The sequence below is a fragment of the Rattus norvegicus genome, chromosome 14 (genome assembly GCF_036323735.1).
Source record: "Rattus norvegicus strain BN/NHsdMcwi chromosome 14, GRCr8, whole genome shotgun sequence".
NCBI lineage: Eukaryota > Metazoa > Chordata > Mammalia > Rodentia > Muridae > Rattus > Rattus norvegicus.
This window is the reverse complement of record NC_086032.1, coordinates 81,679,738-81,707,534: the sequence shown is the minus strand read 5'-3', so window position 1 is coordinate 81,707,534 and position 27,797 is coordinate 81,679,738. Positions and strand designations below refer to the sequence as shown.

General features: G+C 50.0%; 1 protein-coding gene across 11 annotated transcripts; it reads right to left on the bottom strand.

Annotated features, from left to right (window-relative positions):
* Window positions 1–203: 203 nt before the first annotated feature.
* Ctbp1 (C-terminal binding protein 1) lies at window positions 204–27,579 on the bottom strand. 11 transcript variants are annotated; one of them, XM_063272998.1, is made up of 11 exons: window positions 27,023–27,119; window positions 21,905–22,097; window positions 19,754–19,908; window positions 14,117–14,261; window positions 12,278–12,484; window positions 3,321–3,535; window positions 2,835–2,965; window positions 2,069–2,196; window positions 1,592–1,709; window positions 1,110–1,165; window positions 204–1,029 (listed from the first exon to the last, which is right to left on the bottom strand). In XM_063272998.1, exons 2-11 carry the CDS (start codon window positions 21,909–21,911, stop codon window positions 1,016–1,018), a joined length of 1,176 nt encoding a protein of 391 aa, XP_063129068.1. In that variant the 5' UTR covers window positions 21,912–22,097; window positions 27,023–27,119; the 3' UTR covers window positions 204–1,015. The 11 variants fall into 11 exon arrangements, with proteins under 11 accessions (XP_063129068.1, XP_063129067.1, XP_006251289.1 ...); XM_063272997.1 differs by having other exon boundaries at window positions 1,110–1,168; window positions 27,023–27,118; XM_006251227.5 differs by lacking the exons at window positions 21,905–22,097; window positions 27,023–27,119 and adding an exon at window positions 27,244–27,579 and having other exon boundaries at window positions 1,110–1,168.
* Between the last annotated feature and the right edge of the window lie 218 nt (window positions 27,580–27,797).

The following is a 27,797-nucleotide window of genomic DNA, read 5'->3' as shown; positions in this document are numbered from 1 at the left end:
AATGGCCTCCCCAACCAGGGCCCTCTGTCCCCTGAATATGTAGTGGGGACTATAGTCCTACCTGCTGCTGCCCTCTTCTGGGTCTCCCCAGGACTGCCTGCTCCCCAGAAGCTGAGTCAGGCCCTGGAGGTCATGAGAGTTAGGCCCAGAAGGGACCCACCAGCGCTCCCACTTGATGAAGCCATTAAAGCTGGGGCCAGGCGTGCCGGCTCTTTCTGGGATTTTTATTTCTTTAAAATAATTCATACAAATGGTTACAGTCACAAACATGATTTTAACCAAAATATTGCTAGCCTACCACATCAGCAGGACGGCACCACGTAGGCAAGGGTCTGCCAACCCCTGCCTTCCCCAGGACAGACCCCGATGGTCCTGAGCACACTGGGCACTGCAGACACACCTCAGAGCCACTCGCGATGCCGTCTTCATTTGGAACAAGGGGTTCATGCCAAAATTAGGAAAAACAGCCTTTGTTGTTTTTCTAAATTATTCTAAAAATAAGACAAGCAGATAGAAAAACAATGCACTGTGTGGCATAAAAAGAAAAACAGGAAGGATTCATTGTCCTGAGAAGTGTGCCGACGGCCACATTCCGGGGCACGTTCCAACGTAGAAAAGGAAAAATAATCTCAAACTGACTTGCTGAATGCTCCCTCAGGTTTTCTTTTTGTTGACAGCTAAGCAAACAAATCCTTGGTAATGTTCTAAAAACTGTACACAGACAAGAACATTCGTGATAGAATTAGCTACTAACTTCTTTTGCTTAAACGAGGAACGCAAAGGACACAGGACAGTGAGCCAGCCCACAGGACGGGACAACTACAATCAACTTGGGGACGTGCTTCCTCTTGCCCCGCCTGGTGCACGCCCGGGCCAGTCTCTGGAGTGCTAGGGCCACACTGGATGTCACCTCTGCACACTTGGGTCCAAGGGTGTGCAGCTCCCTCCACCAGGTGTCAAGGCTGGAGAGCTCCTCACAGGCTACAACTGGTCAGTCGTATGGTCTCTATCCGCCTCAGGCTTGACAGTCTGGCCAGGAGAAGGAGCGTGGGGTGGGTGGGCCACAGGGGGCAGGCCATGGGACAGGGACATGGCGCTGGGAACAATACCTTCCACAGCAGCTGGGATGCCAGTGGGGGCCACACTCACCACACCTGGAGGGTACCTGCTGGGGGAGGAGGGCAGACGTGTGAGATCTATGGAGACCCATCTGCTATACACAGCCCTTTCTGCACGGTTATCAATGACGCCCAATGTCCAGAAAAGTTGGAGGCAGTAAGCACTTGGTCAGTGCTGGTCAGCATCAATGCCTGGCTTCTCACTTGAAGTCTTCCCCAAGCCCCATTCCCTGACTCCTTACTATTCTCTGGCCCAACAATAGTTCTGCCCAGCATTCCTGTCCAGGAGGCTCCCAAGTCAAAACTTGTGCCCCAAGTAAGTAGACTATCCCATCCAACTCAATCCTCTCACATCCACAGGGTCTTACATAAGGGTGTATCCCCAGCCATATTACCCACTGCATTACCTACTAGCCAAGGTCCAGCTTTAAGCCTCATTGTCTTAGAGACTGTCCCCTCCCCTGCCTGCTCACCTGTAGGCAGCCCCATTGAGCTCAGGGTGCACCACAGCAGGGTCCATGCTGGCCCAGTGGGTGGCAGCTGTCAGGTGGTCCTTGTTGACACAGTTTTTCAAGCTATCTGGGATCCGGCCTAGGATGTTGGAAGATACACCAGAGAGAGACAACAACGTGGGTTAAAACTGCGGCCTCTGTAGGGGCCAGAAGTCAGACCCAGAGCCACCCTTCTTCCCACAGCCCTGGCTTACTCCCCATGAACACCACAGAGCCTCTCCATGTGAAGTCAGCTCCCAACCTGGAGACTAGCCCTATACCTGAGCCCTCAGCTCACAAGCAGCTGACAGCACCCAACATGGCAGGTCTTCATGTACAAAAATGATACATGTGTTACTCAACTTTACACCAAGGGACACCCCATAAAGGAATAACAAGTGTTACCTCCCTTGAACAGGCATAAAACAAACTTGTCAGTCTGATAGCAAGGCTACCCACCTGTGATGGCTCGTCGGATTTCCCGGGCTGCCTCCTCTCGCATCTCAATGGACGCCTGCTCACTGTACCATGCAGCATGGGGGGTGCAGATGAGGTTGGGTGCATCCTTTAAGGGTCCCTGGCTAAAGCTGAGGATAGCACATACAGTCAGAGTGATCTGAGCACCCAAGTCTGGAGAGGTGTAGAAGGCAACCAGCCCTGGGATCTGAGGGCCCCTGACCTTTCCCAAGGCATCTGTAAAAGTGGAACTGCAGGACCATCAAACCTACCCCAGGGTCTTAACAGTAAGGGGCGGAGGGTCTTCTGAGCCTTAGAGGAGCCCTAATGGGGTGCTGGCACAGCCCTGCCCAGCAGAACAAACCAAACCCTAGGAACGAGGGCTCTCAGGCAGACTCCACTGTCTGTTCTTCAGTGACTAGTCACTCGACTGGTCTGCTCTCCCATGATGGGCTTTGCCAGGAAGTCAGCCCAGACAAAACTAGAGGCTGCGTGTGGAGCCAAGCTAGCGTGTGCCTTGGCCCTGCTGAGCCCGGGGACCATGGGGCTACCATGGACATCAAGAGACAAATGGAAAACAAGCCAAGCCTAAGCCCAGACCATTACTGTGGCCAAGGCTAGACAGGTTCTTGAGGCTCTTGTCCCCTCTTGAGCGCAGACAGCAAACCCTCCCCTAACCCAGCCAGCTAGAGGGCAGAGCTGAAAGACATGGTCCCCAAGTCACAGTCCCCGGCTGGTGGACACAGTCCATCTTAGGGCACAGGGGCACCTGAAAGGCTCTGACTCATGCACGTCCAGCGCTGCGCCACGGATCCGCCCTTCCTTCAGGGCCTGGGCTAGTGCCTTCTCATCCACCAGGCCACCACGGGCTGTGTTCACCAGGAAGGCTCCTTGTCTCATCTGAGAAGACAGGATGATCATGTGAGTGACTGACACTGGGGCGTCTCATTGTAATGGCACACCCACAAGCAAATCTCACTTCCCACCCACCAGGGCATGGCCTGACACAGACTAGTTCTGGGAGGTACCCTGGGCCAGGGTGGGCAGTAGCACCAGCAAGTACACCCTGGTCCATCAATGGACTGAGACAGGCCCAAGAATTTAATTACTGCTGCTGTCTAGGTCAGAGGTCCATTGTCTCCTGGGGGGAAGGGAGAAGGATAAACCCTGAGGGAAGAGTAGAGGGCTACACTGTGAAGAAGGGACAGCACTGCCCTGTGGGAGGGGGAGGGGTGGTAGGGCAGCTGCAGCGCACCTGCTTGACTGTGAAGTCATTGATGAGGTGGTGGTTGTGCTCATTGAGGCCGCAATGCAGGGTAACGCAGTCACTGTGGAAGAGCAGGTCCTGCAGTGTGCTCACACGCTGCAGCCCCAGGGCCCGCTCGATTCCATCAGATAGGTATGGGTCATAGAAGAGGACGTTGAAGCCAAAAGCCTTTGCCCGAAGTGCCACCGCCTGGCCCACACGACCTGGCAGAGTCAAGATGAAGTGAGACATGCGTCCTCAGAGCTGGAGGCTGGCCTCATAGCCTTAATTCAAAGGCCTACATAGGACTCTGCCCGTCTGCCAATGTTATACCAGACCTCTGGGAGCTCAGTCACAAACATTCTGCCAAGATATCTGCTTCCAGGTGTTGAGGCACCACAATTAAGGAGTGGGAGGAACAATGCTAGCTGTCACCCTCCAGCACCCTACCATTGATCAGCTATTCTCACTAATGTACAGAGTCAATACCCAATCAACTTAGCCCCCTTCTCGGACCACTTATCAGTGGGTCCACTTATCAGACATCCTTGGAATCTCAATTCTGGCCACATCAGTACATGCTGGGACCACTGTGAACATTAGAATCCAGCAGCAGGGATTTGAAGAGTTGGCTCAGAGGACAATGCTTGCTGTTCTTGTAGAGGAACCAAGTTCAATTCCCAACATTCATGTCAAGCAGCTTAGAACCACATTTAATTACAACATCAGGGGAATCTGACACCTCTGGCATCTGTGAGCATCTGCATTCATACCCCCAACCCCCCTCAAACAAATTAAGAAATAGATCTTGAAAGAAAAAAAGGATCTAGCAGCAGAGAGGGTACACTGCATGCAATGTATCTGCCACCTTCCTGGCCCAACTGCACAAATCCACATTCTGTGTCATCTGAGGCAAGCCTGGCTCTGACATGGGAGCCACGGGCTGAAGAGCATAGTATGGGGCAGCTCCACACATCCACACAGCAGCAGCATGCTGGATACGGATGGAGCACGCATCACAGGCTGCTGGTAAGAGAATGCCGGGGACGTAAGCCTCTCCTGCCACAGCCATCAAGAGAGAAAGCTAATACCCACCAAGAAATGAGCAAAGAGAAGATTGAGGCATGTTGGTAGGTGTTGGTAGGACACAGGCAGTTTTAAAGAGGGTAGCCAGGACAGCCTCCCAGGAAACTCAGGTTTGTGGGAGACACAAAGGAGATGAAAGCAAGTGTGAGGATTCCACTAGAGCATCAGGACCAACAGGGAGGGCAGGGCCCAGCAAAGCCCGAAGGCCCTCCCAGTGACTCTGCAGGACTAGGCCACAAAAGACAGGGAAGGTGAGTCAGGAGGGTCTGACATAACGGAAGTCTATAAAGGAATGCTGAGCCCAGGGACACACCAGTCACAGGCCAGGAGGGAGGACTCTGCAGAATCTAAGTAGAATGACAGAGGTCACAGAAAAGCTTCTAGTACAGGACAGCTGCTGCTGAGAATGTGAGCAGGAGAGACTTGGAGAAAACCTCCCTACTGCGAAAGCTGGGGTCTGCCTAAAAAAACGAGTAGAGGGTAATCAAAGAGAGCTGTTTCCTGAAGTACCAAAAGCTGTCAGTCAGTACCATCCCCGCACAGAACAACCGTTGTAGGGATAAATGTCACTTACTTTGGTCTCCACTATTTTCTTTCTAGATGAGACTTAGTGTACCACAAAGTTATAACAGATACAAGTAAAACCAGCTGAGGGATCAGCTGAGAGGACTTCTGATACTTGCTGGGAATATGTGACAGCACCCTGTGTACATGTGAAAAACTCGAGAAGACAGTCAACTGTAGCACCTGTCACAGACACCTGTTCTAGAGCTGGAACGCTACAAAAAAATTCTGCAATGAAGAATTTATTAGAAGGTCTAATACCGAAGACAAACAGCAGCCAATAGAAATGACACAAACTAAAGCAGAGAGAAAAATGAAGTTTATAAAGCACTGACCATCATAGCTAATGCCAATGGAGCAAGAAAAAGAATGGAAGCCAGTGAAACACGCTGGCGGAGAGAGCACATAGAGCATTGCGGGTGAGCCAGCGGGGTGTGGAGAAATGCCTGGAGAACTTACAAACCAGAATCTAGGGAAACTGCAGGACAGGTCAATATGCAAAGAGCAGCTGTGTTTCTAAACACTACAGGAGATTAAAACACACACATTCTAACAGTAGCTATACCAAGCACTTGGCTGGAGGGGTGGTACTTAGGTCTTATCACCAGCATTGGGAAAGCACATTAACAAGTTTTATAAACTCTGTATAAAAGTTCTGTTTTGATCACTATAGAACTCTACTAAGAAAAATCAAAACATGAAATACTAGGGCTATGTAACGTCTTGAGGACATGGTGAATTGTACTCCCTAACACAAGAACTAAACAAAACACAAACTGATGAGCTGATTCTAAAGTGAAACTATCAGAAACCACCACTACACAGAGAAAAGAGTTTTGAACAACTCTTCAAACTAAAAGAAAAAAAGAGAAATGAATGATATGGTGGTCTGAATAAAAATGGACACCATAAGACTGTAGAATGTGGCATTATGAGTAGCCTTGTTGGAGGAAGTGTGATTCAGTCTCCTCTGCTGCCTTCTGATTAAGAATGTGGAACTCTCAGCTCCTTCTCCAGCACCATATCTGCCTACATAAACCTTTGAACTGTAAGCCAGCCCCAACTAGATGTTGTCCTTTAGAAGAACTGCCATGGTCACGGTGTCTCTTCACAGCAATAGAAACCCTAAGACAGATGTTGGTACTAGGGACTGGGATAGTCCTGTGACAGGTTGGTTCATTATTTTGTTTGGAGAAATGTGGACTTTGGATTAGAAAAACAACAGAATGCTTTAAGCATTGCTTAATGGGTCATACTAGTAAGAACAAGGAAGGCAGTGGTGCTGAGGGTAATTTGAACTGTAGGGTCCTGGTCAAAGGAGAAGAATTTTAGCATGTGACCTAGAGATTGTTCTTGTGATATTTTGGCAAAGAATGTGGCTACTTTTTGCCCTTGTCCAAAAAGTCTGCCTGAAGCTAAACTGAAGAGTTATGGATTAATTAGGTTGGCAGAGGAAATCTCAAACAGCCTAGTATTGACTCTAACCTGGAGTTCTTAGTGCTCTTATGCAAATCTGTAATGAAAAGGAGCAAGCAGGGCAAGGAAAAAACATAAAATGTACAATTCGAGGAGGAAAGGAACACCAGAAAGAAGAATGGAGCTAAATCCTCTGAAGTGGAAATTTCTGGTTTCTTTGGAAACTCAGTTGTGTCATGTGATGTTTCTCTGGAAACTGTCATATGAAACAATGTTTTGCTGAGAAAAGACATGTGTTTTTCTGGAAGCAGCCTGGAAAAGGGGCATGTGATGTTTTGCTGGAGCAAACACTTCAAAGGACACACGATGTTTGCAAAGTGTACAAGGGTAACCCAACAGACAGTGGAGAACTCTGTGCATTGGTTGCCTTGCTACTCTTTGCTGGGCTTCTCTGGGCTTCGCAGATGCTGGTCTTCACTAGTGATGCTGTGGCATTGGTTCTCCTTGCCTTCTTTGCTGATCATCATTTGTTGTGACTTCGTAGAGGAAAAATGCACAAAGAACTTCTTGTGATACTCTGGCAGTTTGTTGCTGCTTCCATGGACCCAGGCCGATTGGCAGTTATGTGGTTTCTTTGGATTGAACTGCTGATTGTGAATGGTGTCTGTGAGTGAGTCAAGCTACCACTGCTGAGTCGTGTGGACAAAAATGCTGACATCCTGACAACGAAGACTGGAATCACCCCCAAAGAACTATTTCTAAACAGGTCCACATCCTCTTTTGCTCTATTAGCCTTTCCTTTCCACTCCCTCTGATGGGTAGTGGGCTAGAAGGGAGGTTAAAGCAGTTAAGAACCCTTATTAAAGTAGGTTTTGAAAAATCTACGTCTACAATCCTGTGTTCAAGAAGATACAGAGATTAAAGAAAAGTCTGATATTAAATGGAATAAAGGAGCAGTGACCTCAGGGCAAGACCCACATCCCCACCCCTGCCAGCTAAGCTTCCAATTTGTGAAAAAGAACCAATGAAAAGCTCATGTCCAAGCATGATGGCCCACATCTTTAATCCCAGAACTGAGGAGACTAGGCAAGCCGACTTCAGAGTCAAGGAAAGCCAGGTCTACAAAGCAAGTTCCAAGATAGCGAAGCTTAAGCAGTAAAGGAAACCATCAAAACCAGAAAGCTAACAAAGTTGTAATTGAATGAAGGGGCCATGTTTCAGCCCCAGCAAGCAGCAGAACTTGGCAGCTTTCAGACACACGGTTCTGAGTTTAGAGTCAAAGATAGAAAAAAAAGGGTTATGGACTCTTCCTCCACGACTAAGAAAGCTACTTAGGCCAGGAATGTGTCAGGGATATCCCTGTGTGGAAGCCTAGAGAGGACGTGTGAAACTGTGAAAGTGAAGCCTACATTGCCTTGAAGACTTCAAAATGTTGGATACCAGAGACATGAGATGGCTCCTGGGAAAGCCGCTGAGAGGGAGCAGACCCAGTCCAAGAGAAAGAAGTGTGTTGTAGTCAACAAAACTGTCAGGAGTTGGAGATCTAAAGAGTACTTTGACATCAGACATGGAGATACAGAGTTTGGAGTTTATCCAGCTGGTTTTTGGTCTTGCTTTGGTCCTGTATTTCCTTACTATGCTTCCTTTAGAAATGGTCAGTACATCCTATGTCATTATAGGCAGGACATATGTGATCTGATTTTTTTATTTTGATTTCATAGGAAAGTACAGTTAAGAGACTGCATGAGTCTCAGAAGAGACTCTGAACTTGGAACTTCATTGTTGCGACTATGATAGACTATGGGGACTTTTGAAGTTGGACTAAATACACTTTGCTATATGAGATGGCTATAAGCATATGAGGGTCAGGGGGTGGAATGTGGTGGTTTGAACAAAATGGCCTACATATGTCCATAGGGAGTGGCACCATTAGGAAGTGTGGGGAGGAAGTGTTATTTAGTTTCTTCCTGCTGCCTTCAGATCGAGACGTAGAACTCTTAGCTCCTTCTCCAGCACTATGTCTGCCTGTTGTCTGCCATGCTACCTGCCACAATAATGGACTGACCTCTGAACTACAAGACAGCCCCAAATTTAATTTAAAATTAAATTTATAAGAGTTGCCATAGTCATGGTATCTTTTCACAGTAATAGAAACCCTAAGACAAATGACAAACGAGGTTTTCCCATGAAGCAAGACATCTTAACTTACAGACAGCAAAGTGTAACTGCTACTGAATAAGGTCCATTATTGTTATGGATCAAGAGAACTGGAGAGAGGAAATACTAGTTTATTTGAGAATAAATGCACTGTGGGTACCAATCACAGTGATCTCATTTTGGTTATTATGAATGGGGGAGGGAATGGGAGAGGGAGAGTGATTGAGAGAGATTGATTTCTGGACTGACAGATACTACTGCACGCTGGGAGTTGGGGTCCAAAAGAGCTAGCAAAATCCAAATGCTTTACAAGCTCTCTAAAGGAAGCGATGTCTGTTGTGGTGTTCTGAATGAAAGTGGCTCCCATTCTGTCTCTGTCTGTCTGTCTGTCTCTCTCTGTCTGTCTCTCTGTCTCTGTCTCTCTGTCTCTGTCTCTGTCTCTGTCTCTCTCTCTCCCCGACCCCCAGCCCCCGTGCTTGTGAATCAGGTGTAAGCTCTCAGCTACTTCTCCAGCACTATGCCCTCCTGCTGTCATGTTCCTCACCATGATGGTTATGGACTTTACCCTTTTGGAACCATGAACCCTCAAATTAAATACTTTGTTAAATCCTTGGTCATGGTGAACATAGAAAAGCAATAAAAATGTCACTAAAGACATCTGCCAATGTTTTCAGAAAGCCCTTATACAAAGAAGGTAAGAAGCCCAGGACCAAAGCACCCAAGACTCAGTGCTGTGTTACTCCATGTGACCTACAACACAAACACCAGCACAATGTACTAAGAATAATGAGGAGGCTGCAGAATGTGCTAAATTTTGGCCAAAAGAATGAAGGAAGCCAAAGAAAATACCAGGAACACATCCCCAAGAGAAGTATGTTGTCTTCACTAAGAGCTTCTACTTCTAAGTGTGAGTGAGTGCAGTTAAAAATAAGTCTTTAAGGGTAATAAATAAATCAGACTTTAAATATCCAAAAAAGAAAAGATTGGAACAAAACACTGGGTGTGGTAGTACACTCCTCTAATGCCAGAGCTATTTGTTATCAAGTTGTAGGTCCCACAGGACTACATAGCGAGACCCTGTCCTAAAAATAAAAAATCCTGCATTCGCTTTGGCCAGATTACTGGGGAGGGAGAATTACCTAGCAAATTGTTGCCACTGAAACCACTGAGCCCTGTGAATTTATTGTTATTCCACAAATTCAGACATTGTGGAAAGACACAAACATATTTGTCTATATTTCCTGTCAAAATACTCTCACAACACTGGGCAAGGTGTGTGATTTCAGATGATCTGAGACTTGTAAAATCAAAACCATGAAACTGCGAGAAGAAAGCACTATTTTCATAGCCCTTGAGCAGGCAGACTACTTAAGACACAAAAGGTAGCGACTTACAAGAAATGGCTGGACTTCTTCAGAACCAGAATCTGCTCTCATCACAGATATTAAGCAGGTGCCATGGTGTCAATACACTTGTCTGATGAAGCCTGAGTCAAAACATAGATGGAATCTTGCAGATCCACACCAAGAAGAAACAAACAGAACTTGACAAGCACCACACCTCAAACACAGGTACAAGGTTCTCAAATGATCCGGCATTCCAGCAAGAAAGGCACTCAGGCTCTGGGACAGTACAGACTGAAACCCAGCAGAGGCAACGCTGACGCGGAAAGTCCACGTTCTAGAGCAGCTACCCAGCTAAGAACTGCCAAAGTCACACACCTGCTTGAAGAAAGCCTGGGTGGTCTCCTGTCTGCTGTCAAGTCATTGCACTTCTGGTTAAATCGGGAAAATAGTATCACATGCACAAAAAGACACGTCCAAAGTTGTTACATGTCCAAAGTTGTTCACAGCCGCTTCATCTGCCCAGTGGCTAAACAGATCAACAGAATTCTGTTTAACAGTAAGAGCTTCTGAGTAAGACAGACATGTAGACAACACCTAGAACCTCATGTCTGTTGGAAGAACACAAACTCAGGAAACTTGTCCCTTTCAGTAGGGCTGATGAACCTAGCAAGCTGTACCAGATGGCATACAGAGACTACAGCAAGGGAGGATTAGCTGGAAAAGGTACAGGGCTGTCTCAGGCAGAAATACAATGTATACTCCAGGAAAGAAACAGAGTATCTTTCAGTTATAACAGAGGATTTCGCAAATATCTGATAGAGAACAAGGAAGGGGAAGGCAGAAGACTGGGTGTGAAGGCCAACAGACATGGGAAATAGCTGGCACATCCATGTTACAGAAGCAAAACGTACACCCCACACTGCCTGTGTGTCCTCTCTCCTGAACAAGAATTAATCACCAAAGTCTACACTGAAGTCAGCCTCCACAGGTCGTAGAAAGGAAGAGCAGGAGGCAGCAGGGATACCTGGGGGCAAGTGGTCATCTCCCTTCCAGAGCGAGGCCACAGTATATGGAAGCCAGCCTCAGAATTGTTCTGTAGTTGGTAGCAATTACATGACTAGGGGGTCCCCAAGATAGAGGGTACAGCAACTCCCTTCTGAGCCCTTGCTGTGCTCTGAGGAGGCACAATTTACCATCCTCCCTTGTATATACTGTACACTCACACACAAGTATGTCCACATGCATCACCATGTCTGTGTCATCTACATCATTCACATGGAATACATGTCACCATCTATGGATCCTGAAACCTGGGGAGCTTTGACTACAGTGGTCAGCTTGACACAGCAGAGAAGACAGCAGTGTAGGCCAGAAGGTAGTCAGTGGCAGCCACGTGGCACACTGGGCAAAGTATCAAGTATCATTGCAAGGCAGGGTACCAAAAGGACACATGGCTGAGCCACTAACAGAGTAAGACCAAGCAGACTGGAGGGCAAGAACTTGACCACCAAAACCTGCCTAGTGACACCCCTGACCCTCACTCTACCCATGTTTATCTTTCTTCACCCTCAATGAGTCTCAGGGCTACAACCCTGAGGTAGGCGGTACTAACTCATCCTATACACTGGACAGGAAGGGTACATTCAGTGCCATGGAATACCAAACAGCCCTGCCGTGAGTGTCCACTGGGACAACAACTACATACCAAGTCTATCTCTTCAGTAGCTCAGGTGACCCACACACATTTCCCATCTACCGAAGCGGCAGCAGTGCTGAGGAAGGAGTACAGTGCAGCTAGGGTCAGCCAAGGGTAGGCTGTCTGGTGACAAGGGAGCCCTCAATGGTGAAACTCTGGCACAACTTATTGTGCCATTTCTATGGGACACATAACAAATGGGGACCAACAAAAAGCAAACAGCAGTGAGAGAGTGGGAACTGAGTACCACCTAAGTAGGACAGAAGTAGGCCCTGAGGTCATACCACTCAAGTCTTTGGAGCTGTGGGGTACACATGTACCAGGCCCACAGCCCCATGACACCAACAGTCAAAGGTGCTATAGCCAGAGCACACCCTCAAGGTGGTGCTTCAGTAATAACATGTCAGTTACAGCGTGTGTATGTAACTGTATACATATCTAAGCGTGTCCATGTGTATACCCTATCTGTTTCATCCACATATAATATACACACGTGCCCATGCATGAATGACCTCCATGGATGGCACCTGTGAAAGACATAGCCTAGTGTCTTCAGCCCTGCCCCTGGACTTTCTATCCTATGTCCTATCCTGAGCTGAGGATAGCAACACAACCAGAAAGTCCGGGGCCTCAACTTTATGAAGTGCAAGGGGGACAGACAGACAAAGGCTATTTGTGCTGAGTCACAGTGGCCAACGCACCTAGTCCAATGATGCCCAAGGTCTCTCCACGGATCCTGGCAGCTCCTGAAGCCACCTCTCGGATCTGCTCTACACTCTGGACCCGAGTGCCTTCCCGAAGTGCCTGGTGTAGCCAGGTAGTTCGTCGGTATAGGTTCAGAATGTGGCACAGGGTGGAGTCTGCTGTTTCTTCCACAGATGCTGCTGGTACATTGCACACTGCGATGCCTAGAATACACATGGAGACACATGTACCAGGCCCACAGCCTCCTGTCATCACAATCAGAGGTGCTGCAGTCAGAGCGCAACCTCAGGGTACTGCTTCAGCAGAAACACATCAGAAGACACATCCCACAGCCACCAGATAGGACTACCTGTCTCTATCATTGGGCATACTTAAACCTGGAGTCACAGCCTTGTACAACAAAGATGTGACAACCAACAAGCAAACAGACAGAGCAGGGACAGCTAAGTGCTTCTCTGACCATCCCTAGCCTGAATAGTCTGGATGTGCAGGTGACCAATCCCATCAGTACTCATTTCTTCCCCGCGTGGATCACTGGGCACTCAAAATTCCTAAGCAGCCATGGCCATACTGGCAAAGGGCCAGTGCCAAGGTGCATCTTGGGACTGGCCGGCCCCCACCTGTTGATACTACATGAATCACAACTTCCAGATCCCCAGAGCTTCCAAGGCCAGGAATGCCCTGACTTCAGAGCTCAGCAATGCCCACTGTCCTGGGAACAAGTCAGATGGGGCTTCTCTTTCCTAACCTCAGTGCCCCAATTATCCCAAGAGCCCAAGCTCAGGCACTGTAAGCTGACACAGTCTGTGCTGCCTTGGGCTGCCCATGGTCCTTGTCCTCAGAGGAGGATCCCACCATCCCACCATGAGCCCATCCTCTACAGTGGCCACAAGTCTACTTCCCACCTTGGCTGGATACTTCTGCCTGTGCTTCTCACTGAGGTGCTGGGACAGGACTGTTTTTGTAGAAACTATCTTAAGAATTAGAGGTACCTGACACAAGAGGAGCCAAGACAGGACCCACACATCCTCTAGAAACAACTCCCTTGAAATAAGCAAGGGAACATGGAGCAGTAGTAGGTAGCCTGGAGGCTCAGAAACAAAACTGACCCCTGAGAAGACATAAGGCAAACAAGACACAGCCCTTCCCGTATCTGGGCCACAGTGGCGGCACTTGGCCATCCCTAGCTCAAGAGTCGAGCCTGTGAGCTCTATAGAGGGAAATGGTGGGGCCTTGCTGAGGAAAGGCCGGCCAGCTTCTGGCCCCTGTGGCATGCCAGGCCAGCATGAACCAACAGAACAAGACGGACTTTCCCACCACACTACTCAAGTTCTCAGCTGCCCGTGGTTCCCCAGACAGCCTTAAGGAACAGAAGGCAGAATGATGTCAACAGCAGACACTGGAGACTGCAGCCTTGCTTTGTCAGTTGGCCACTAGCACAGAAACAGGCTAAAATGGCTAAGTATGGCCATACTGCTTCAGTAAAACTGCATACACAGATGCAGAGTCATGCATATGTGTACAATTTGAGCACACATGGCTTCATGTGTGTACAAGTATGACTATGGCACATAGTCCCTGTTCTGGGAAGAGGACAATGACCTCTCTGACTGGTCCCTTGTTTCAGCCTAAACCCTAGGCCTGGCCAGTTGGTGACAACACAGTGAATAAAGTTACACCCATGTCCTGTGCAGACCCCCACAACCTGTCCTTCCCATAGCCCCAAATCATCTTCAACCCAAGGAGCAGTCCCAGCAGGCTGGGATTGCCCAACAGAGCCTGAAGGTTAAATGAGACACCCTGGTAAATGGAGACAGGGGCTTCAGAGCTCCTACCTAGATCACCAGCTGACTTGATGTCTATGTTGTCAAACCCGCTGCCAATTCGGACGATGATTCTGAGAGCTTTAAACTTCTCCAGATCTTCTCTGGTCAGTGTGATGGTATGGTACATCAGGGCGCCCACTGCCTCATTCAGTACCTGCATGGAAGGAAAACAGGTTGCTTACTAAGCTGTCCAGGACCCACCAAAGGTACCCAAAGGCTGAGTGGCCAGCCAAAACAGTGGGGCATGGGAGGCAGAGGGGACACAAGGGAAGATACTGGGAACACCATGCAGGGACAGCTGTGCTCTCTCAAGAACAGCTCTCTCAGAAGAGCAGCATGTCACCATTAAGAGACTCAGCAGAGAGGCTGTGGATGGTGTGCAAAGGCAAAGACTACTAGCACCACCTGCCAACAACCAGACTCCATGCCCAAAACAATGAGGCCCAGTCCTCACCAGTCTCCGTGAAGAAGTGTGAAGAGCACCCATGTTAACGAGCACACTCAGAAGCACGTTATTGGGAGTGGCAGGGCCAGCCTCTAGAGGGCGCTACATTCTGTAATAAGCCAACTCTGGCACCTGTCCTCCTCCACACAGGTCCTGCCGGCTGGTCTAGTTAGCTGTGGGGCTGAGGTAACGTGTGGGATATGGAGCTGCTTCAGTTTGTCCACAGCTATTAATTATGCTCTAGGAGAGGTATGACCTTTGTCAGCTGCAGATAGCTTAATTCTGGGGACTCTGGAGAAGGAATAAATGCCAGAGCCCCGAGAGAGGCCAGAGGTACTCCAAAGACAGCAACTGCTGATTGGACTGGCACCAAGAAACACAACATCCCTAATCAGCAGGAAGTAGTCTAAAGAGGTCTACACCCCCTTACCTCTTTGATCTTCTTTCTCTCCTCACTTGTGTTGGGGGTTGGAAGGGATTAGGGTGGAATAAGAGTCGGAAGAGAGGTAAAGACATAAGAACATAATAAGACAGCTAAAAAAAAAAAATAGTGCCATAAGGCATCCTTCTGGGGCAGTGGGCTGCTCCCCGGGGAAAGGCTGATGCAGCCTCTCTTTTCTACTACACAACCTCAATAGCCAGGTGCATGGCCTAGAATGCAGACAGCTGTCACTGAGGCAGAACAGCCTTCGCCTGTCATGAAGAACCCTAAGGGCAAATACAGGGACAGCCTCCCCACTCATTTTGGGTCCAGGGAACATTTAGACTACTATGCATGGAAGACGCAACTAGGAGCTGAGGGAAGATCATAAGAAGCTAAAACAGGGGTCTCTGGGATGCTAGGGTGAGTGGCATAAGTTTGGGGGCAAAGACTCATGGTTGCCCCTGTCTTCAAGGAGGGAATTGGGGCCACATATGCCCCAATTATACTTAGACCTGTATAGAAAAGCGGTCACCCATTTGACAGTGGGATGTCATGGAGAACCCATGTGGGGAAGAGTGAAAGGGGAACAGACAGCTGAGGCAGCCCAAAGCATAGGAATAAGGGAAGATTTAGGGACGTCATTGACTACTTTGTGCTGTATGGACTTCAGATGGTCAGTCACGAGCACAGGAAGGACCTGGGACAGCTCCGTAGAACAGGTGAGGCTGGGGAAAGTAGAGATCAGTTCCACATAATGGTTATCTGTTGAGGCCCATGGCAGTTAGAGCAGTGCAGACCAAATGGAAAGATCTCAGGGTAGCATTAGGATGGGTCTGTAGTTTTGGACAGATTTAACACCTGACATGTACCAGGTGCTGACAGATTTAACACCTGACAACCAAATACTCATGGGTCCCTCACTATGTGTGCAAAGGGTTGACTGTGGACAGGACAGATACATACGCTAGATACCTATGTTGTGTATGTGTCACCATGCCTGCTTTTTACCCTCAGCACTTAACCATGAGACTACCGGCTTTCAAAAGTATATTTCAACGCACTGCAGAACGTACCAACAGGGAAGGGGGAATCAAAGAATCTGAACTTCCTACTGCACTGAGTGCTACCAGTGATACTCTTCCTTGATAAAAGCTAGTGAATTCATTTCCTTGTATTAATTTCTTAGAAATGGAAGGTCCTTTGAGGCTCTAGGCACTGTTGTCCAACTGCCAACTGACATGCTGATATCAACCCTGGGTTTTCTGCAACTAAAATACACCCTACTGTTTGTTCATCTACTACTGGTGCATGAATTTGCCTTCCTGGGTGAAATCTGCCTATGTTTCTCTCTGAATTTTTTTTTCATGGTGTCTTTTTTTTGTACTTAGTATGAAGTCACCTGTGCCCAGATGCAGGACAAAAGCATACTAGGGGTGAGCTTGCTAGACAGTGGGCAGAGGTCTACAGCCCAGGTCACCACCAACACCCAGCCTGTACCTCTTCTATGGGTGCTTCTGGGTCTGTCCACTTAGGATAGGCCTCCAAGAAACTATCCTTTGCAAGCAGCTCAATCTCCTCATCCATCAGCTGTGTAACCAGGTTAGAGATCGGACCCTAGTGGACTTGGTCCTCAACACCAGAATGGAAGAATCTGGGTCCCAGATGTTCAAAGCAGGCAGAACATACGATGAATGACTAATGTAGGTCAGCTATCTTTGGCTGGAAATGGGTCCTGAGTGCACCCAGTGGCAACAAGTTCTGAACGAAGCATATGCCCCAAACCACGAGGTTTCATGGTCAGGGCAACCTCCTGCTGAGAGAACACTGAAACTCCAAACCAACCGGCATGGTTTTATCACCTGGTATGAACAGCAACAGCTATCATATGAAACTGCAGCTCTTCCCACCTCACCATCACGCCAGATATTTTCCTGCTGACACAGTCAAGCTGCAGACTATCCAACTTCACAGACACCTGGGGTCCTTGCAGCTGTCCTGCTCCACAGAAGGAAGTGGCATCCAGGTCTCCTACCGTGTGAATTTTGAGTTTTCATGGGGCCAGAAAGGGACTTGCTCAGTGGTTAACATAAGCAGTACTTCTCTGGCCAGCTCTCTGCAAGGACTCCTTTTCCGACTGGGAGAGCATGAAGACCTCACATGTGGTGCCCTTGGGCCAGGGCACAAAGGGCTCGCTTGACCTCGCTGAATCTTACTGCTGCTGACTTTCCCTCTGAGTATTTGGAATACCTACAGATTCCTTCTGAAGTTGCATTAAGTCTCCTGCTCTTCCAACTGCTGCCATCCAACCAGAAACCATCCCAGGCCTGGATCTTAGTTCAACAGCACTTTGCCCAAATACCTGAGGGCCACACACGTCCCTTGGTTCCCTGCTTTGTTCCATCAAAGCATAAGCAATGGGTCTCAGAGTCTCGGGCCCTGGTGACCTGTGGCAATGGACTCCTGCACACAGTGAAACCCTCTCCTCTCAACGTCTGTCCTGATTCCAGATGTGTCTACAGCTTGAGCCCAAGGTCATATTGCAGCCTGCTGGTCATATTAAACACTTCTGCCCACTTTTTTTTTTTTGAGCATCTTAGGTGTAAGAGACTTCCTCTAGCCTGGGGTGTTCTCTACCCATGGGTCATAGAGCGTCATTCTCCCATCTCCACAGGATCCCTTCGGAGACATCTACTCCCCTAAGTCCTCACTTAGCACATGCTGAGAGCCGTGTCCCTGGGTTCCTCCTGGGCTCCATACAGCCCTGGGCTAAAGATCATTTGGCTGACAAGTTGTACAGCCCAGGGATGCTCTGAGATTTCTGCCACAAGGTGACTTTCTCACATCCACAGTCCCTTTAATACTCCTCCTGGATCCACGTCAGAAGAGCCAAGGTCTCTGTAAAGTTTTCTTCGTCATGTGCTTCACTGACACTTAAGGTGCTCATGTGCATTGCAGACAGCCACACCCAGCCAGTTGTGAGGACTTTTTGCTCTAAAAAGGTGGAAATTATCATACAGCAAAGATATATAAGACAATTCTCTCCTTTCCACACCTAGAGACAGGTGTGATTCCACATGCCCTATTGCATTTTCAGTTATTTGGGTACCATTCTCCTGTCTTGTGGCTGTGCCATTCTCTGTATATCCCTTACCTCTTAGAGTACAAGGTTTCTGCCCAAGCTTCAGCCATCACACCCAATTTCCAGCCAGCAGAAAGAGGAAAGGTGATTTCCCTCAGTGACATGTACGCCAGGTGCTATGTGCCTGTGGTCATACCTTGCCTGGGCCAGAATCTGTGGCAGGATACACTGCCCAGCATGTCACCACAGGACACTGAGTGGTGTCCAGTTTGGCTACTGTGAATCAGGTAAGGTATGACTTGAATGCAGGTCATGTCTGCTAGGACAGTGGCCCCCAGTATGGTTGCTGGCATGCTATAAGGGTGTGTAACAGTATAGAGTACACTGACTACTGCCCACGCCATGCTACAGGCTCAAGGTCCTTAATTCACAGTTTCCTGTTGTGTGGGGAATCCATCTACCACTGTATTCTCAGTCTGTACAGCAGCTCCCCCTGAGCCCTGTGTCTCATTAACTTACCTGCTCCTTGCTCCTACTCCCCTCCTATTTGCCACTCTTCCCCCAAGGCCTAAGAATCAAGACTTCTGACCTCTGCTTGCTTGCTTGCTTCTATGCCCTAAGTGATAATTTTTACTTTTAGCTTTAGTGTCTTGAAGCCCTGTGTTTTCAACTTTGTTCCTTCACATCTACCTCATGACCTTCAACATGACAATCTCAGTTTTTCTCTTGGCGGAAGGCAGTCCATCCCGTAGTCAGACTGGGTCTCCCGTAGATCAGAAGCTCTATTCTACTCACAGAGTCTTACCTTCTTATAACTGATTGTCTATACAGAAGTGACAAGTACCCAAGGACTACAGACATGCACTGGGCTCAGACTGAAATGACTGTCCCAGATACTCTGCAGCCACTGGGAAGCAAGGCTGTAGGTTCACTACATGCTAAATCCCATACCTGGCAGACTTAGAAGGCTGAGTAGTAGGCTATGTGAAAATAAGTTCAGATATGGGTTTCACTGCCCTCTGGGTTTGAGGCAACATCTGCACCCAGCCTTTGAGGCCATAGTGCTGGCAAGAACAGAGCTCACCGGTCTTCCCAGTGAAGCAAGTCTCAGGCTAACCATGCAGACCATCCATATCAGCAGGTGCCAGGTCCCTTGTGGTTTCAATCCCTGTCAGCTCCTGAAGCTCTTTAGACTGTTTTAAGAACATTTTCAAGCTGTCTTCAATACAAAGTATGAATTAACTTTGATACAAGCAGAAACTAAATGAATACATTCCAGGTAACAAAGAAACACAGCATATCTGAGCAAACATGAATCACAGAAGCTGCTCAGAGCTGCTAACCACCCGACCACAAGCTCTAGGCAGGCACTGGGTGAGGATATCGGTCCTTTTTTCTGTATGCCAGGTAGCATCAAGCACAATCACTGCCAGGTGCCCACAGTTCCGCTTCCAATGAACTGGCTATGATATATGTCAAGAAGCTACAGAGTAAGCCATCTCTACACCTCCTGACCAGGCCAGGCACAGGGACAGGCCACACAAGACCAGGTGGTATTCAGACCCACTGTGGCCAGAGGCCAAGGAACAGGCTGTGTGCTGACTCAGACTGCAGCCTGAGGTTGCCTGGCTCAGGCTCTGGAGTCCCCTACACCCCCATAAAGATTAGCCAACTATTACTAGGTGCATATGACACTACCTTCTCATGGATCTCCTGTGTGGACTGCGCATCACAGAAGGCTACTGTGGCCACATCCTTCAGGATAGGCATCTCCACTGTGCAGTCCCGGCCATCCAGCAGCGCCACCAGGGGCCGGGGGTGCATGGGCCCGTTCATGATGGGAGGTCGGACGCCTGCAAGAGAGGAGCAGACTACTTAATGCCCTTGGCAGCTCCAGTCTGTGACCTGAGGGCAGTACTACCCACTCGAGTTGGAAAGATCAGCCCTGAGGACTTGCTGTACTCAGCACCTGAGTTACATGGGGTTACATGGGGGCTTTGTAAAAAGCAAATTAAAACTGAGAAGGAGAAAATAGTTTTCTATAGCTTACTGATGACTGAGTAGACTCAGTCCATCAATCCCTCAAGGGCATAGGACCTAAAATCCTTGTAGACCCTAGGGAGGCTGTGGTAGACAGGAGGTCAGGGGAGGTAGGAGGCACCTCCACCCTGACTCCCTACAGCCATAGGCTGTCTTGTCAACACAGGAATGTGCAGATCACAAAATGATTCGATTCAGGAAAGTGCCTGGTTGCTCTTTGATGCCTAAAACCACCATGTGACTGCCCAGAACCCCACAAAGTGACCACAGAGTGATGTTTTGCATATGACCTTAATTAATATCATTCCTAGTGTAGATTTCAAAGGCTAAAAACAGTGAAGACAGTGAAGAAAAAAAGGGGGGCAAGCAGGGGTAATGACACTCTCAGATCCCTCCTCCCAGATCAAGGTGAGAAAGAACCTTAGGCCTGGAGTGCAACTCAGGAGCATCTGTCTAGTGGGTGTGAGGCCCTGGGTCTGATTCCTAGCTCCATCAAAGCCTTTGTGGATACAAAATCAGTTTGTTCCCAACATGACACACTAAACTAGACCCCACCTGGGGCCAAATACAGGAGCAAGGATTTCCCAGGTACTGTCTGGCCACCTCCAGCTGGGCAGCAGACACCTTAAGGAGGCTAAAGGTAGGTCCATGGTAGCAGGTAGCACAGCACAAGGCAGGACTTTGTCCAGCCCTTCCAAAAGCTGACCAAGGCACAGTGAGAAGTGGAGGACAAGAAACAAGTCACCACAGTCTTGTGCTGAGCAGGCCAGAGGGAGCCCGCAGTAGTTGCTGACTAGCAGCAGCCTGTGCAGTCCACACTCACCTTTCTCGCCTTCAGTTACAGAGGCTACCCCAAACTTCCAGTGCCAAGAAGTGCCTCAAAGAATCCATGTCACATAAAGACAATGCTCTAGGGACTGTCACACCCATGTACAGCAAGGCTCTATGTGTTCCCAGGCTTGGACCTGGGTACCTGGGCTGACACAGGTCTCACCGACCACCCAGAGACAATGGAGTTACCTTCTAGACAACACTAAGCCCAAGATCTCCAGCTGTGGGATAGAGGTGTTGCTATACAGAACCCTTCCCAGGGTCAATGTGCCTGACCCATAGCTAGATCCATCTATGCCTTCATAAACGTAAAAGTAAAGGTGCTGAGATTAGATGGACCCAGCCTTCAAGATGGGATCTGCAAGGGCACAGGTGTGCATTTGCATACTCCCTCCTTGAGCTCTATGGACCCTGTCCCTAGCTATTCCTATCACCAGGCAACAGAGGTGGACAAACAGCAACAATCTAACTGTGCTTCAGCTTGGACTCGCAAAGTAGCTTTTCTCACATCAAAGTGTTACTTCTTGTAGCAGGTAATGGACTTACTGCTACTTTAAAGGTGTTGGCAAGCTTCTACTTTTCCCATTCCCTGGCTTGAACACCATATTTTTTAAGAATCACCACTGTGGCGAGCAATGCCCATGCCAACAAATCCTCTAAGGTTACGAAGCAAGCCCTCAAAGCCCAGTCTGAGCCAACTGCCTAGGAAGTGGACTATAGCTCCTCAAGGACCTGCCCAGACTGACAGTCTAATAGAAACTCCATCCTCTCACCCTGTAGACAATGCCTCACAGAGGACCTACAGATGCAGATGTGGCTAGGCTGGGGTCTGAGATCCAAGGCAGCCTGCAAACACCAAGCATATTCCTCAGGCATCCCACAACCGTCAGCAAAGGTCAGCCCTGCCTGACTTATGCAGCCCATGTCCCTCTTGTAGTTCCTTCGCAGAGATGGCTTCACTTTGCAGCCCCTACCAACCTGACATTGCTTAATTGGGGCGGGGTTTCCACGACCATGAATTCGCCTGTCCAAAGCTTTTTGTCTTCAGAATCCCCAGGCCGAACCGCGTTCTGTCACGGAGCCTCATCCCACGTCTTATTGTCTCCAACCAAAGCTCTCAGGCTTCTGCTCCACAGCAGCCACTGAAGCCTGCGTCGGGTTCAAAGTCTTACTAAAAATCAAACACAAGAGACAAGTTAAAATGCCGTCAAAGGCCAGCTAAAACTCAGACTCCAGGAAGCTTCATGAAAGTGAAGCTTTTTGCTATATCCTTAGCCCTGTCCAGCAGCACAGCCGGAAGACCAACCTGGACAGCAAGGCACTCACTCACCCTGAGTTTGTGATTCTAGGTTAGAGCAAGCCCCCAAGTCATCCATGTGGACCTAGAGCAGCTCTGTAGTTGGTTACCCCACAGACTTCTGGCTTAGCCTTGTGTTCTCAAACTGAGAGAGCTAAAGGCAGCCTCTACTGAATACAGGAACGTGCAACTACAGAATGGGGCCTACCAGCTGGTCCTGGGAGTTTCTCTTTTATACTTACATTTCTTGACATCTAAGGCTGTCCCAATCATGTCCCAACATGGACCTTTTAATGAGGCTTTCAGAAAAGCTTGCTAGATGCTGGCTTTCCAACATTCTACCCAACTTCCTTCCCAATCCCTGCTCAAAGCATCCCAGCACAGCTAACAGTCACCTGCTTCTCCTGAAAGCGCTGCCTCGTTGTGCTGAAAGGGTGGGCCTTGACACGCACACACATTTTGGTAGGACCTATACCCTAGAAACCTAGGCATTACAGGTGAGCACAAAGGCCCAATCCCCAAAGTGTGACACTGAGCAACCAAAGCCCTGGTCTCTGTTCCTAGCATTTGGACCCCACACAAGGGCCAAGCCCTCAGTTTAGCTGGACATCAGGATGCTAGGATGCTAAGATGGAGCCTGGCCTTGCCACCCTTCAGCACCACCAAGAGACAAGACCACCTGCTAGTCAATGCTCATCCATAAAGGCTACACATGGCCACCAATCCAAAGGACGCTGGGGCCTCAGAACCTAGCACCCAACGTATTTGGGGAATATCTCTTTCCAGAATACTCACAAACTTTATCACAAGCTCTCTCTGTGGATTCCCAGCACATGTGCTCAGTGCTAACCTCCAGATATGCCCAGCCCTGAGGAACACTACAGACAATGCAGAGCCAGTCAGTAAAGCTGCAACAACGCCCTAGAGTCACAGCCTGCCCGTGCCAGGCACCTGCCACAGGCCCAACCCTTCCCCTAGTAGGTGCCATGCTGAACTTTCCCAGCAGAGGGCGCTACAGAGCCACTGCAGAAGAACAGACCAAAAGTCAGGATGCTGGAAGCTCTGACAAGGGTGCAAAGTTTGTCCCTTGCATGGCCCACCGCCATCTGCAATATCAAAAACAACAGTCACCTGGGCCATGGGGACTCTGGGACCCTATCTCAACCAACCAACTGACCAATCAAAAACTTCCTTCTGGGAATGGCTAGCACTTCTCAACCAAGACCTGATCCCTCCTACCCTTCAGCCACTCCTACCCTTCAGTCACTCCCATCCTCCTTAAAGGCCCTCTGGGAAAAATTTCCCAGGGACAGAGGGGGTCTCCCCCTACCTCTAAGCACAGATCCTTCTGGAGTACAAGGCCAGTTCTAATCCCAAATAGCCCTCTCGCATTACAAAGCTATGCTATGGGCTGGTCCCTACCCAGAGGCCAGAGCCTGACACTCAGATCAGGTGGAAGTGTCTGCTACCTGACAAGAATGGAGCTGAAAAGTAAGGGCAACAGGAGTAAGCTATGCAAAGCACTGCTACATGAGCCTCCAGGGGAGGGGAGGCCCTGCCAAAGGCATGGGGAAAGTCCAGCAGTACAATGAGGTGGCACTGAAGGTATCCATGAGAAACAAGAGTTCCATAGTCAGCTATGACTTGTACCACACATCAGGAAAGGCTCAGAATAGAAAACATGATAAAGGGCATAGACTTGCCACCCAGACTCATCTCCAGTCATGTTGGCTATTTTGTGTCCATGTGTATCAGTTTGCCTCTGTGTGTTACAACAAATGCTGCCCATCTTGACACTCGAGAACACCTGCCCAGCTGAGAAAACTATTCTCACTGGAAGAACACAATCCGGCTTATTAGGGGCTGCCACCCTCCCTGCTTTTCTTAATAGGACATCTTTCCAATGCTGTAGAGAGCCCTGGCCTTGTAAAGGACACAGAGGTCATGGGATTTACAGAAAGCTTCACTGGAGACTTAACTCCAGACGAAGAAGCCCTGTGTATTTCTACTGCAGACAGTGGCAGGAAGAACACCACAGTCACACAAAACAAGGGATAGCAATGCCTGGGGAGGAGTGCAGATCTTTCTGGGTCCCCACTTCCATGCCTCCCTGTGAGGGACAAACCAGCACCTCTGGTCCACAACAACATCCCAAGCCTATTAAATTTTTCTTTGACCCAGGCAAGCCAATGCAGCCCTGTCCCCAAAGCCTTCAAGCTCCTACACTGCCTTTATAACACAGGTCTGATGCTGACTGGGGACACACAAAGACCTGGGACCTCACAGAAGCTAAGTCAGGCAAATCTGACAAGAGGCCACACACAAAGTTTCAGCTTTATAGAAAATGGTCATGTCTTTAAAGCTACCACCTGACACAGTAACAGTCTGGGCTTGGGAAAGACAGAACACGTTCATGATCATGACCCTCAGAACCTGAGGGTCAAGGGTGCTACAGCTGCTGCAGGACTGCTGAAAGACTCAGGAGGCTGAACATACCTACCCCACAGAACTCAGCGAGTCACTGATGGCAGTGACTGGGAGGATGCAGAATGCAGGCCCTGGTGCTGGCAGACTTCAGGTGACATAGCTGAACTACAAAACTAACTCCACATAAGCTGCTACTTCTCCTGTGTAGCAGCTTACATCTCAGGGCTTACAGGCAGGCCACCCTGCCCAGCACCATGCAAGCCAAATCCTTCCCTGACACTAGTAGAATGAAAGCTAGTGTAAAGGTGTTACCGTGCAGAAAAGACCTCAGGACAGGTCTGCTTCACATACCATGCCAGGGAGCCACAGGGCTAGTAGGTCACACGGACAGGGCCCTACCCAAGGGTGTCCTCAGCAGTACCCAGGACTGAGGATGAATGCTCACAGAAGTTTCTTGCCAGAGGGCACTCACCAATGAAGTTCAAAAGGCAGGTAGGAAACAGTGAGCTGTTGGAAGGCTGGAGCCAGGGATCTGATCCCACTTGGAACCCTGAAGGGGATACCAGACCTCTCTGAGCATGAGGATCATCTGGAGAAAGGCGAAGCACTCGGCTGAAACTTGTCAAAGACCCACAGATGACAGAAAAGAGATCAGAGGCCACTGCAAGAGCAGCATATCACGAAGGTCCCACCAAGAATCTACAGGCCCCAGTCCACATTATGTACAACTAACATGGCACAGTGCCCTCAGACATCTGTGGAAGCCAGGCTGACACACACAGCAGGGCCATGCCTGACCAAGCTCCAGAGCAGAGAAAGGGCAGCCTCAAACCACAGTTGCCACCCTAAATAGTAACAAGACAAGGAAACACATACAGTTCCAGGGAACAATATTACCCCACACACCCACAATGCTATCCCTGAACTTGGCACATCCCACAGCTGTCACCCCATGTTGCAGATGAAACAGAGAGATCACACATGAGCCCAGGCCCATAACCATGCCCTGCCATCATTCTTCCAGAGATCATGCTACCCCAGGACTCAAAGATGTTGGCCCCACTCTAGGGCAGTAGCCCCGATGTCCTACATGCTGCCCACACTGGGGTAAGCATCCTGTGCATTCTTTTTTATAATAGGCATGTGCTCTCGGATTCTGGAAGTGACAAAGCAGAACACAGTAAGGTAACACACTACCTGGGGAATAAAACCACTAGGTATCATCTTGCTGACACCCTGTCTCACGGGTTCACCTTCCTGAATACTGGACAACTAAATTCTTTCCCTTTTCTTTCCTAGAAGGCAAATTTGTCCTAACCAATTGAAAGCTCATCAAGACAAGGGGCATGGCTCTGGACCAGGAAAGGTTTGACAGGCAAGGCCAGGATGAAGGCTGTCCTGCTTATTTCTGGAAGGCAATGGCTGGGCCTATCCTCCCCAACCCATGGGAAATTCTGGCTTATAACCCTGCTGGTTTGAGTGCAGAGTCTCTTCCCACAAACACACACACATATGTGTGGGTGTGTATATATATAATGTGTGTGTGTGTGTGTTTGTGTGTGTGTGTGTGTGTGTGTGTGTAGGTGCAGTGTGGGGGAGGAGTACCCACCACCAGTCCAGGATAGAGGCAGGCCTGGAGGGCCTTACCCCGCCACACCCTGAAACAGACTGACAGGATCTGCAAAATGGCCTTGTCTGATAAGAGGTGCAGTAGGCCATCACAGGGCGCCTCCCTTTTCCCCTCCTGCCCACAGTTCCTTATTTCCTGCTGGCAGCACACGCTGCAAGGATTCTTCCTCTGCATCTTTCAGGTTAAGAGGAAGAAGGCAGTACCCTTGTGAGGGCAGAGCTCGGGTCAAGCCCTGTCATCATTAAGGTGGAAGCGCCAGGGATAGACACCATGGGGCGCTTGGACAGTGGGCCAAAGCTCCTCCGGAGCTCTGAAACCTCTGGGCTGCCCCGCCCGAAGGTGGGGTCGTCTTCACTGCGCGTGCGCCAGGCTGCGCGGCCAGGGAACGCTGCCAAGGAAGGACTGCCCTCCACAGGCAGGACCCCTGTGGCTTAAGGACTTTCATAAATGAATAAAAAACTTAAGTGGTCCAAATCCAGGGGCCAAGCTGAGCATCACTAAGTCGTCTAGAGGGGTGATAGGCATGTAGGCCACCCACGTCCCCTCAGTGCCACCTCTAGAGACTACCCGCTCCCGGATTTGCCAACCCGAGGCCCATGCGGAATCCGCAGGCTCCTCACTCCGGGAACACCTAGGTCCGGCCTGGGTATCCACGAGAAGGATTCTCGCGGGGCCGCGGGCCAGGAGGATAGGCCCCGCTCGGTCACAGCCTGGGTCGTAACACCACAGACCCCTTTGTCACCTGCGCAAGTCGCGAGCGGGCAGCGGAAAATAGGGACGCGCACACGCACGCGCACGCCTGTACAGCAGTTCGCGCATGCGCACCTCCCGTTAGCCGCACGGGTCCCCAGCGCGCGCGCCGAGCGCGCACGCGCACTCGTACACAAAGCCAGCGCTGCGCGCGCCCGGCCGCCCCGCCCCCGCCCCCCGCCCGCAGCCGGAAATGTGCGCGCGCGGCCTTACCCAGCGGCAGGCCCTTGTTGAGCAAGTGCGAGCTGCCCATTGAAAGGCGCGGGTGGCCGCGGGCCCCGATGAGTCCGGCGCTCTCCGCCGCCGCGAGCCCTGCGCCTGGGGCGGCTTCGGCGCAGTCTGCTATTCCGCCCGGCCGCCTGCGACCGGCCACCGCCGTGCCGAGCCGCCACCGCGCCGCCAGCCGCGCTCCGACCGACGAGCGGGCGGGGACACGCGGCGCGCGCGCGCGGGCGTGGCCTCGGTTGGTCTGCTGTTTGCCGGCAAGGCGGCGCGCTGGACGTACGCGGGCGGCTCAGGGGCCCAGCTGCCCGCCGGCCCGGCGCTCGGCCCCCACCCCCCGCGCCCCTCCCAGGCTGGATTCCCTTCCTGGACACGCCCCCAGCTGTACCCGCCCCCGGCCTCCCCTCCCCTGCGCGTACCCGGGACTGTGCCCCTGCCACTCCTTGGCTCGGTGACCTGGGCTGGAGCCCGAGTGGTGAAGCAGCCCATCCGCGTGGGGCGCTACCGGGCTAGTCGCCGCGGACTCAAGAGGACAGCGAGAGGGT

Bases quoted from the DNA above. Each gene is read 5' to 3' on its own strand.
- Ctbp1 (XM_006251225.5), bottom strand. From the start codon at position 27,283: ATGGGCAGCTCGCACTTGCTCAACAAGGGCCTGCCGCTGG. The intron at 14,262-19,753 runs GTAGTGTCATAT...CCTTCCATGCAG, and splicing joins CACAGGAGATCCATGAGAAG to GTACTGAATGAGGCAGTGGG. The intron at 2,966-3,320 runs GTGCGCTGCAGC...CTGTCTTCTCAG, and splicing joins ATGACTTCACAGTCAAGCAG to ATGAGACAAGGAGCCTTCCT.